Source organism: Bacillus rossius, chromosome 3 (genome assembly GCF_032445375.1).
Source record: "Bacillus rossius redtenbacheri isolate Brsri chromosome 3, Brsri_v3, whole genome shotgun sequence".
NCBI classification, from domain to species: Eukaryota; Metazoa; Arthropoda; class Insecta; order Phasmatodea; family Bacillidae; genus Bacillus; species Bacillus rossius.
The window spans coordinates 11,614,541-11,627,024 of record NC_086332.1 but is presented as its reverse complement, the minus strand read 5'-3'; the positions used below and the strand labels follow the sequence as shown (position 1 = coordinate 11,627,024).

Here is a 12,484-nt window from a genome sequence, read left to right as displayed (position 1 = left end):
TTTTAAACAAGATAATTAATCTTTAGAACGGTTATATAAGTAAAAATTATTACATTTTGCCTTTGATAGTATAAAATGGTTTCATAGAACATAAAAATATCTTGCTACAACGAGATTTTAACGAATTAATTTGTTATTTTGGTAACAATAACGCTTGATTTTAGAATGGAGGAATAGCAGCATCGTTTGCCGCTAACTGTAGGTGTGATTTTAGTGGTATTGTGTATTTTTGTATGCGTGTGTACCTTCGTGTAGAGGAGAGACGTCATAATGCATTTGGTAAGGTTCCTGATGAAGTTGGAAGACGAGACTGTGGTGGTGGAATTGAAGAACGGGACTCTGGTGAACGGGGTTGTTGTCAATGTGGACGGTACCATGAACACGCACATGAAGAACGTGAAGATGACCATCAAGAACCGCGACCCGGTGGAGCTGGAGAACCTGGCCATCCGCGGGAACAACGTGCGGTACATAATCCTGCCTGACGAGTTGAACGTGGACCCCTTGCTCGTGGACGACGAGAAGGACCGGGGTCGAGGTCGCGGACGCGGCCGCGGACGTGGTTTCCGCGGGGGCGGGCGGGGCGGTCCTAGGGGGAGGGGGGGAAGAGGCGGCCGTGGCGGCGGCCGTGGTGGTTTCCGAGGCGGGCGGGGTGGCCGAGGCTTTCCGAGAGGCGGCGGAAGAGGCGGCGGCAGGGGCTTCTCGCGGGGACCACCGCGCGGGGGTGATTGGCGTTACTAAGACACTTGTGGTGCCGCCTTTGTGATGTTCCATAATGAGCAGTGCGGAACGTAAGTTGCCGGCACTCACAGTATTAGTGACGTCCTGCAAACTTTGGTTCAAAACCACTGTGACTATTCTATAGACTTGTTTTAATGTATTTTTTTTACCAGTAATTGTGTATCTGGAAGCTGTTTCAGAAGTCGTTGTTTGTACTCTATAGATTACCCATTACGATATTGGCAATACCAACGTAAAGGATTTGCACTAAATTAAATAGTGTAAAATTGCATTAGTTAAATTGTACCTGAAGTTATGTGGAGGGTTATCATTTTATTTTCAAAGTTGTTCTTTAGTGTAAGCCCAAATACTAAGTCTTAAATTAAGGAGTTTGAAAATTAAAATGTCAAATTATCAGAAACCAATTTGGACATGTGTATAACACTTGTTGGATTGAATGCTGTTTCTGATGGACCAATCGGTATACAAATGCATGTCTAGAATTTTATGTTAAGTTTGTGGCAATTCTGATTAAGTTAAGATTCTGCTGAGTGGTAATAGCATGAGTTGATTTGTAATATGGATAGACAAGTAACTGTCACTTATTAAATTATTTTGTTACGGCAGCTTGAAAAGAATGTTTCATGAAAGAAAGAAAAAATAGTGAATAAAGGGTAAGGCTATATTTGGTTATTGCAGTGTGTAACAAATAATTATTAATTTTTAAGAGATTTTTTTTATCAATACAGTATTTTTCATTGTTAACTAAGAGTGAATTCCACCATCTGCACTAACCTGCACTTGGTGTGACTTGTGAATACCAAGGAATTGGCTGCATAAAATTCGCTAATTTTTTTTTGTGTGTTTCAGCCACAATTCTGTTAAGAATCAAATCATTGTTTACAAGAGGGGCACACCTTCATTTTTTCTAATGATTATGTAAAAAGGCACACCTACCTTTTTTTAATGATTATATGTTATGGTCATTCCACACCAAAACATGATGTATTCAGATCTTGATTTTTTTTTTAATGTGAAATACACCTATCCCTCACTTGGCACGTCTTCAGATTGCGCGGATTCATTTAACGCGATGTTAATTTTACTGTCCCAGTCTTGAATAGCAGGTCTGTAAATTTCAGTTAGTGAGAAATCTCCACAGGAAAAAAAAAGTCGGGCACGACGCTATGAAGTCATTCAATTTCTGTAAACAACAGATGTGCCATGGGATACAGTTAGCCAAACAAGGGGGGAAGAGATGCGCGCGCAGGTCTGACTATGCTATCGGCTGTTGTATGTACATCTGCTATGGCCAATTAAATTGTGGTTATGGAGTGTAAGGGACCTAATGTTTTTACGTCCGCGCATAATGCTGCCGTGCCGTACCGTTGTCGCCTGGCCACAGACCGAGCCGTGAACTCAGTCCAGCCAGTGGCAGGGAATTCACTCAAACAAAAGCAACATCTGCCCATTCAGCTGCTGGTAATTGTACGTGTTTGATCACTCATAATGTGTCGTGTTCAAGTATTTGAGACAAAACTAGAAGTATTACGGCACGCAGATTGTCATGAAGGCCACGCTTATGTTGGTCGCACTTTAGTTTTAAGCAAGTCAATTGTGCGCACAATCGTATGAAATATGGACTCTTATCAAATGTTTATATAAGTCTGATGATGTTGGTTGTAATAGCTGGAATATATCTGACATTAGATACCGGAACAGAAATAAACAGATTATTCACATGAAAAAGTTGTTAAATCAATATTGCAATGAAAAAAATAATCATTAGCCTGACAGGATTGGTGTGAACCAGATGGTGATACGCGAATAAGCACTTTAATTTTGGAAAAATTAAATTGTAATCCGGACAGTAAAGGATGGTTTGGAAAGGTACGCAACGTGCATTGAAGGTCATGCCCGGATGGGCAAGTCAGCCAGCCGACTGACGATAAAGTACATAACCACGTTTCTTCCATTATGCGGTGTCGTATTTGTCATACAAAGTGTGATGGGAGGCATATAAAGATAAATGGTGTGACATACATAGTTATAGTTGAGTGTTATTAAAGATATTTATATTTATATTACGTAAAGTATATTTCCCTACACAATTTTGGAACACATCAAATAAAGCTTCTTATGGAAACTAATGCTTCAAAATATGCAATTTCGAATAACACAAAAATTTTTAGGAACGAATTAGTCGTGCTAAGTGAGGGATAGGTGTAGTATTATTTAGCAGATAAAAAATAAAAAGTTTGATTTTTTTTTCACCTTTGGTTTTTTAGCTATAAATGTTTGAAAAATTAAAAAACTCCAGTTTGTAGGAAAATTTTGATATAATTAAAAGCAAGTAACTTTAAAATGGCTTGTAATAGAAGTATAAAATTTGTACCATTCTCTTTAGAATGACAAGGGCTTTAATTTGACAACTTGAGTGTATCATTTCACTTAATATTTTTTACAAAAAAACAAAAATTTGAATTTTTTATTTTGATGGAAAAAAAATAATAATTTTATACCAAACCTCTTTAGAAAGTTGTGTACAAAGTTTCATGATGGTATTCCAATTGTATCATATTGAAAGGATTTTTTATGTAAATAAATGCTTATGGAAATTCTGGTAATTCATTCCTTGTTATCCTAAATAAAAATTAATCTTTTAAACACTTGGTTTTATTTAAATTTCATTTTACCCATTTATTTAAAAATAAAATTTATTTTACTTTAGACTCAAGGGACAGTAGTAAAGTTCTCTTCTTTGCCAAAACTTTTGCTGCTTCGGCCATCTCATCTGTTGGAACTCGTAGGTTCTACCTTTTGCTGTAGTTGGATTAGGTAATGTTCACAGTGCTAAGGTATCTATCTGCTCTTCTAGGATATGTGAGTGATGGCGATGGTCTTTTGGGTGAAGAAGGAAACTCGCGAGATTTGTTTCAACATCTTTTTTTGAGTCAATGCACCAACCATCACTACTTATCATAAGCACAAGCGACAAAACCCACAATTTCTTCAAATGGAATGTCTTCATCACCAGAGCTGATCTGTACCCTATGTGTTTCTGAATCATTAGTATATTTTGGTTTTGACTCTATTTAGATCGAGAAGGATAAAGGTATGGGATGTTTGAGTCCTAGGGATTGCCACAGCTTTTTCAAACCTTGCTTTTAGAAGTTTTTCTTAATTTATATACTCTTCATTGGTTAGGTACATAAATAAAATGTAATGGATGGAAAATTTTTCACACCCCACTGATAGTTTAAAAGGTGTTAAATATGGTTTTATAATGGATTTTACTGTACCCCAAACTCCATCGCAAACTCCCTTCTGATGTGATGTAGCACAAAAGTACCACTCAGCCTTAATCAAAGTCCTCTTTGTGATAGCAAAGATTCAGAAAATTCTTAAGATTTTTGTACTGTGCAGCTGTAAAATTTGGCAAATAATTTCTCAGAAAAAATAGGATTAACTTTTTCTGGAAAGCATGAACAATGACAGTATTGTGTGTTAGGCAGTCTGATATAAATACAAAACTGGTGAACTAGCTCTTGTTTTCCTGTTTCCTGATAGCTTTTCTTGAAATTGTATACCACAAAAGGGTGCAAAGTACCATAGTAGTGTTCCAATGAAACCCTTGTAGAACAAACAATTTTCGGCAAAATCCAATGTTACTACAGCTTAACTGTCTCAACAGAATTTTTTTTTTTTCCAGAGAAAAACCTTGATTGTTTAGCAATAGTAGTGATTTTTAAGGTTACTCAATTGATTGCCAAATTCTTGAACAAACTCATCAAATAGTTTGGAAAATGTTTCAAAATAGCATCAATCAACAGTAGGTAATTCACTTTTGTGACATCAATCATTTATATTATATATATATGTATATATGTGTATATATAAATTAACAGGGAGTTTTATGTATTTTAAAATTTGTTTCTGTATCTAGATGTACTTGTTCACAATTGAAGGGAAAATTCAGTTAGCTTTTTCTACTATTTCATGGATTTCTGTTTTGTATCAGCATCCTGTTATTTCGCACCTGCCTCTCTTAGTTTTATTCCGTTCTCGCCTGGTCCATTTCACCACTTCACCTCCTTTCCTCTTCAAACTGCTGATCTGCATGATTTTCTGTAGCCATCAGAAGTGCAAAGCAGGTCTTATTTTATGTGCCATGTAGTGTTACAAACATTTGTCAATTAAGTTAAGTATACCTTCAATGAATAAATTCGTAAGTATTAAGTTTTTTATCTTACCGTTAAAGTTGCTTTATGGCTGTGTGTTTCAGATTAAAAGTTGTCTTATCACACTGCTTTATATTTTTGTACTTTACATTGATTTTACCGTGATAACTGGGATTGTATGTATTATGTTCATGATCATAATGCATTCAATATCACCCATAATTTGATTATTAGAGATGGGGCAAAAAAGCCACCAGTTATTATTTAAATTATAGTTTCAAAATAGTAAACAAATAAATTAAAAATTCAATATTTTCTAACCTTGAAAAATTTAGATAAATTTACGGGACCAGATTCTACATTAAATCATGCTCTCTCTATCAATCATGAGATTACACTAATACATTTTTGAAGAGAAACTTCTTTAGGCACAATGGTAGATGGGAGTAAAATTTCAAGGCCTAATTTTAATGCAACGTTTTCTATGAAACATTATTGTAAAATGTTTCTGATGCGAAAAGGACAGAGAATAGGTACTTGGCCAAAGCGATATAGAGAGAGCACTATTTTATATACATTGCTGGGCTTGTTTTCATTATGTGATAACTCTTTTCCTGCCCAAAAAAAAAAAAAAAAAAAAAAAAAGAACAGAGAGAGATAGATGTGAACGAAAGAATAAGACAAAGTGTGTACCTGCACTTATTTCAGAAAATACTCAGCTGTGAGTGCAATGACTTTTATATTTGCTACCAGCATGCTGATGTTACTCCTTGTTCAACCAGTAGTGTACATAGATAGCGCTACCTGTTTTGAATTTCATATTACGTTCTGAGATTTGGCATGTTCCAAATGGCAGAATTATTTGAAGAAACAGTAACACACACAGTTTTTCTTTATGGAGTATTTCAACTCTGAATAATATTTATTTTTAATTAATCATTATTGATCAATAATTATTGATATCCTGGGCAATTATTTTAAAATTACTTATAATTTTGTTAGGTAGTTCATGTTTATTTACAAAATTATTATTTCTCTTTCTCTCTCTCTGCCGCTTGACCACTTACAATATACTTACGAGTTGAGGTTTGAAATCCTAAAGAAGTTTCACTTCTATCATGTGTTCTGAGTTACATATTGTCTTTTTTTTAATTTACCAATTAGAAAATTACATAGATATGCTCATAAAGGAAAACTAAATATTAGGTATCTGTTACATTAACGTGTCTTTTCAGTACTACACTGTTGGGTGCCATTTTTTTGAACTAATGGTTGAATGTTTGCTACTGGTGTAAATGAGAGTAGCAATATCGTAGAATAAACATGTACTTAACTTGACACAATCAGCACACAGAGTGCAGACCACTGCAAAATATGTACACTTACAGCATTTTAAAAATGTTTGAGAAAACAATAGATATGGATAAAAAAATCCTTCGTGCTTTTTTTTTGCATGATAATCTAGATTGTAAACTAACACACACACGTGTGGCTTATTTGTGCATGCAAATGTCAATGTTAATTCAAATATGCAATTGTTGAGACAGATCAGATGTCAAAAGCCAGGAAAGTAGATTTTATTATTGAGCTCAAATTTGATGGAACTGTAAAAGCTTGATTTTCAAGCTGGTTTAAACTGAAGCTTGGCTCTCATTTTGCAACTTCAGCTACATCTGTAATTATATATTTTAAGACAACTCTTATTCAAGGTCACTTGTACAATGAATGGCTATGTTTCAGTATAAAAAATTAATAAATTGCTAGTTTAAATATTATATTCTTTAACTGGAAAAGAAAATCAAGGTTAATCATGTAGAACAAATGAACATTTTTTAACCACTCAAATATCCAATTACCTGTTAAGTTTTTAATTGACGAGTACATAGTTTCTTCTTTGAAAAATTAATTTACTTCAACAGGCAGCTTTGTTTAGAATTAAAGACTTCACTTTGCCACTATTGTGCAGAGCAGAGTCTTCTTTAAAAAACGTTACTGATTTCTAGTTTCTTATTCAGTATTTAAAAAAATTTTTCTACCGATATATAATGCAGACAGAATATAAATTTCAAAAATTTCTTTTTTAAGATTTACATATATGAATAGACAGACACTACTTTATAGTGTGAGAAAATCTCTTTAATATACCTAATATATATTTGCTTTAATGAAGACTAAATTTCAATCGTACATAGTAAAAAATTTACGGCCTCTTTTTTCCAAACCTTCTCCCTGGGTTTCAAGACTGTGTGATTGTAATGCCCGTTTCACCTTCATCCCACAGGAGGCAACAGCAAACCACTACAGAATCATCCTGCTTGGAAAGCTTAGGCATGTCATGGCTGTCATCAACGTGGCTTTCTGTGCTCATGACACTCCGTAATTGGTAAGACTCACAATCAAAACAATACTGTCTATTGACAGTATTGTAAGAGTTGTAGTCTCTCTCAAAAATGTGTAAATTCATAACTAAACACCAATTACTTCACAGGAGAAACTATCTGTAGCAGACAGTCACAATTAAATTTAGACAGTCATAATTTTATTAAATAACATACGCAATATGCTTAAACATAGCCAAATACTTAACCCCTAACAAAAGAAATGGTCTAAAAACTGTTAAAACCATGATATTATTTTTCAATTCTTATCTCTCCCCTTAATGCTTTCCTGCATTTAGTATTAATTTTCTCTGGTTTCCTGAAAATATAAAAGGATTTCTTTAAACATTTAAACTTAACATACTTTTATTAACAAATATGTACAAATGTTATTTTGTGATAAAACTAATTTCCATATTTTTTTTTTTAGGTACACTGGAGGGTTATAGTTAAAATAATTTTAGCATAACATGTAAGCATGCTGGCAGTGTCCATCATTATCTGCATTACCTGGAAAAAGAACATCACAATTAGAACAATAAAATACTAAACAGTTCCAAGTGCAAGAGTTTTTCTTTTTAACTTTTTATCAACAGAACCATGCAAAATCAATACACACACAAAAATAGTGTTCGTGCTTTCAAATCAACTCCATCATAACACAGTTCACAAACTACCAAACACTGTACATTCAACTCTAAAGCCAAGACAACTGTTATCTGCACAAATTGTTGCAATAATAATAAAAATATTTTTAGAATCACAAGAACTTGCTTATTGTTATATTTAATATCATATGGCTGGCTTCCTTATGAAAATAAAAAAATTGAATTTTGTTAAAACAGTACATGTTGAACAAAGCACCACTATAAATTCATTATAACTACTCAAACTTAGCACTGAATTTGAATCTTTAGGTAAATCACAATTTGTAGCTGATTTTTATATTCCGAATTCTGGTGAGAGGAAATCGTATAAAATTTAACAAAATATTATGCAAATAGAGAATTTCCTGTGGAAAAAAAAGTCCACTTTTGAATTAACTTATAACATTGACAAACTTCCTTCTATTTCAGTTCAAACCATTTTTCTTTTATCACTTCTCACCAATAATTTTCAATCATTTTTTTCATGGGTAACAAATTTGGAGTTGTAAAAATTTAGTCAATTAAAGATATCATGCAAAAATTTTTCCTTCATTTGTTGAAGCACCAAGGACAATGGCTGTAGATTCAATCCCAGATCTTCAGTAATTATCATTTGTGGAGTTGGTACAGTGGTTTGGAGCCTACTATAACCTTCAAGGTCCCATTGGCTTAAGCCCCTATGCAAAACTGGGCATTGTACAAGCCTACCTTCACTATACATATTAGTGAAAACTTGTAAGAGTAAGGGATAACATAGTTAAAAAATTCTGTAACATACGTTGAAAGCATAAAAAACTAGCAAAAATATTTACAATATATTCCCTAATGAATGATCTGACCACAATATGAGCATGCATATATTTACTACCTACTATATGCATATTTGTGAAATTAAGAAATACCTGTACATGTTTCATTCATCGTCATTTCTGACACTGAGGCGTATTTTGAAATCTTGATCCTTTGGACCTCCCAATGCATCTTCCAAATTACTCTGTAAGCAAATCAAATTCAAATGACAATATAATTCAATGATAAAACTTAATCTTCGTGAATTTATTTATTTATTTATTAAAAGTTGTATATGTAAATGAATAAATGAATGTCATTGTGTGTGTTTAAGAGAGAAAACTTCTTGGCTCTTTGTATATGGTATGAAGTAGGAGCAATTTTGTGAAAACGTAACGGAAATCAATGAACGAACATGTGTAAACAAGATGGTGGACCCACGTCTAGCAACATAAAACCATATAGTCAATTTCCTAAATATTAGGGGACATACCGTGAAATCTCATTACAATGTACTTGAAAAATCCCACCTTTTTGGTACATAATGATGAAAGTACTTTATACTGAACTGTTACTAAATGTTAAATATTTTGTTGGGACCTAAAAATATATAGTTTAAAGTGAGAAGTTTTTTATAGTGAGGTATTTTGTAATGAAGTTTCACTGTACCAAATGTATTGGTGGGTCAAATGTAACAATGATTATATTACATCTCCTTAATTCCCAATAGGCTTAGTAGCTCAGCAGTACAGCATGTGCTGGATGACCTTAAGGGACATGGTTCAAATTTCATCACTGGGAGAATTTTTCCTTACTTTTTATAAACATAATCGACTAGGGACAAGCACAGCAAAGCACTCGACACTGATGTGATGACTGATACCTCCGTAGTGTAGTCGGATACATACCGGCTTAGTTTCATTATTCAAGTGAATTACTCAGTATCTAGTTTTAACTAGTTTAATTTGATCATAGAAGTGTCACTTTACACTTCTAACTCGCATGTCAGCCAAGCAACAATTTTTTTTTTTACTGGATATTTGTTATCATATACGCACACAATTAAAAATCTTTAATCCTGCATTCTGTTTTTTGACACATTCTGTAATCAACTTCAATCAAGTAGGTCAAAGTTTGTTGTTAATGTCAGTTTTAATTTCAGTAAAGCGTCTCCTGTTTTCTAGAACATTACACTACACTTTTCACATTTGGTAATCCCTTAGAAACTATTCTCACGTTCGATAATACAGCAAAATCACTAATCTAGCAAGGCCATAGTCCCAATCAAGCCAGATCAAAGATATGTATTTTTATGCACCCTGCAGGATAAACAGTCATATGTTTGCATGGATGCGTTAAATCTACATATGCATGCATGCTAAGGGCAATATTCCAAGACATTCGGGTAAGGTAGTGGGAAAAAAAAAAAAAAAAAAAAAAACAACAAAATCAAACTACCTTGCTGGGAAACAACTGTAAGACTGTAACCCAACTCACAGGCTGTATTTCAGAACATGTCCAAAATGAATCCCAGAAGGTAAATAAATCGTCACCCGTTTTAATAATCTGTGCCCTGCGTGAGGCTAGAAACTAGTTACAACGCATTTCAGCAGATGTTTCACAACCATTGATACAATTTTAATGGCAAAAATAAACTAGAGATTGCAGCACTATCACACAAAAATAGATCAGTCTTTCTAATATTCTCAAGTACATTTTAAGTTGCAATTATCATTAAAGTGTACAAAATGTATTCCAGGATAGTTTTGCTATCATAAAGTGTTATTTGGCATACCATTATGCTTGGAATGTCCCCCAATGATCACAAAAATGACTGTAGAGGAGTTAATGACGCCAGACGCGCCATGTGGACAAAATCAATGAAAAAGTGAGCTCCGCGCATACGCGAAATTTGGGCAACAGAATGGCAATGGATCAGACAGCAAAATCTGCTCCCTAATAAGAACGGACAGGTCGTGTCCTATCACGGACTAGGAATACGGTCAGGGTACAGGTGTAGCATATTCAACATATAAACCCTTATTTTTGTGTCTGGGAAAATCTGCCTAAATTAAGGTTATGAATTCACTTTTACTACATTGCTAGCAAGGTGATGGCATCAAACCAGTAGATATGAAACAGCTTCTAAGATCAGCAAGAATCTTTTCCATAAACAAAATTGTACTCTTTCCCTTAAAAATCTACAAGAATATTAAATTTAAAACCAGAACATACATGCCTCATACAACAAATGTTAAGTTGGTGAAGAATGAAAAACGAGGAAGAATTTAGCTTTATATACCAAATTGAGTTCAATCAATAAACTAATACTTACCTTTGTTTTCTTGGACAACATTATCACAACTTTCTCAAATTTCTCCTTTGCGAAGATCACTTTGGGAATTAGCTTTGTCTCATTAATGGCTTTGTTTTTCATTGCGAGTGGGTCTAAAGAAAGCTTTTTCTTCTTTTTTTCTTGTTTTTCTACATCCTTGTCAGCACCATCCTGCACGTAAAAAAAAAAAAAAAAACACCTGACACTTCACATAACTTAGATTTGCTGTGTTGAAACAAAATTTAAGGTGATAACACTATGTACTATATACCTACATATTTAATAAAATAATTTTTTTTACTTAGCAATTACATATTCAATAAACAATAACATAGGAGTTTGTGGTTAAAAAAAAAAGGTGCTATTTACACGTATAAAAGTTGTAGGAAAAAGAAAACTCAAGTAATGTATAATGTTAGGATTTTATGTTCAAAAAATGTTGATTTTTACTAAAATTGTTCTATTGTTATTGATACATCTTGCCAAAAATGAAATGGATTCTAATTTTATTCTGAGAAGTATCAAAGTCCCGGGACTTTGATCGTGGGTTGTCTCCAATGACCCCAAAGTCGTGAGATGTTAAAAATCATTCATTCATTTAGTCATGTTAATTTATACAACTAATAAAAAAATTTCCTATAACCTAAATAAACTTTCATTAACATTAAAATGTTCTCAGAACAAAAATATTACATGCCACTGAAAAATTCTAAGTTTTATTGAATTCCATTGAAAGAATTTCATATTAAAGTTTAAAATTAACGTTAGTAATATTTTGGTATTAATTTCACTGCAGAATAGTCACACAACCCAACATATATAATAATTTTCATCTAACTCTGCTGATGAAATAATGTACGGGAACTTACAGACTGGGAGACATAGTGCGTTAGGTCAGTGAACCGGGGCTGCAAAACTTTCTTTATCACACGAATCACACCTTCCAACCTGCAGGAAAAGACAAAATACCTAATGTCAATGTGTTGTTAGCTAACACTACATGTGTGTACGTGGTCAACAATATGTTGGAAATTGCAGCATAAGTTTTTTACATTTGGATTTTGGTTAAATTGCTTCATGTGACCATTGACCACACTGACAAAAAATGAGGCAAAATAAAATACACAGAATAGCTGAAACTATCCTTAAAAACAATTTTTTGCAATCTAATTAGAAAGTTGACAGATGATGGCTTTTTTTTCCAGATTTAAATAAAATAAATATGAGTTACCTAATTTTAACCTGTACATGTAAAATAAAAATTCCAGTCAGAAGCAATTTAACAGGTACAATTTGACTATTTTATTTTTGAAGTAGGATTAATACAAATTTGCAACATTCCTAAACTAGCAAACCAACAATACACAAAAAAAACTTGCAACTATTCTGTGAACAGAAATGTCTATGTAATAAGGCAGAAATTAATAAAGTCTT

The 12,484-nt window shown here is 33.4% G+C and overlaps 2 protein-coding genes across 2 annotated transcripts in view; one reads left to right on the top strand and one right to left on the bottom strand.

Annotated features, from left to right (window-relative positions):
- The first annotated feature begins 171 nt into the window (after positions 1-171).
- Positions 172-5,147, top strand: LOC134530211 (small nuclear ribonucleoprotein Sm D1-like). The gene has a single exon (XM_063364878.1). It carries the CDS (start codon positions 271-273, stop codon positions 739-741), a length of 471 nt encoding a protein of 156 aa, XP_063220948.1. The 5' UTR covers positions 172-270; the 3' UTR covers positions 742-5,147.
- A 2,480-nt stretch (positions 5,148-7,627) lies between these two features.
- LOC134530208 (Fanconi anemia group I protein homolog) overlaps positions 7,628-12,484 on the bottom strand; it is a 48,672-nt gene continuing 43,815 nt past the window's right edge. The window contains exons 22-25 of the mRNA XM_063364874.1: positions 11,920-11,998; positions 11,051-11,221; positions 8,829-8,920; positions 7,628-7,789 (exon numbers count right to left, since the gene is read on the bottom strand). Of these exons, the coding sequence (XP_063220944.1) occupies positions 8,840-8,920; positions 11,051-11,221; positions 11,920-11,998 (331 nt within the window). The 3' untranslated portion in view covers positions 7,628-7,789; positions 8,829-8,839. The remainder of the gene's footprint in view (positions 7,790-8,828; positions 8,921-11,050; positions 11,222-11,919; positions 11,999-12,484) is intronic.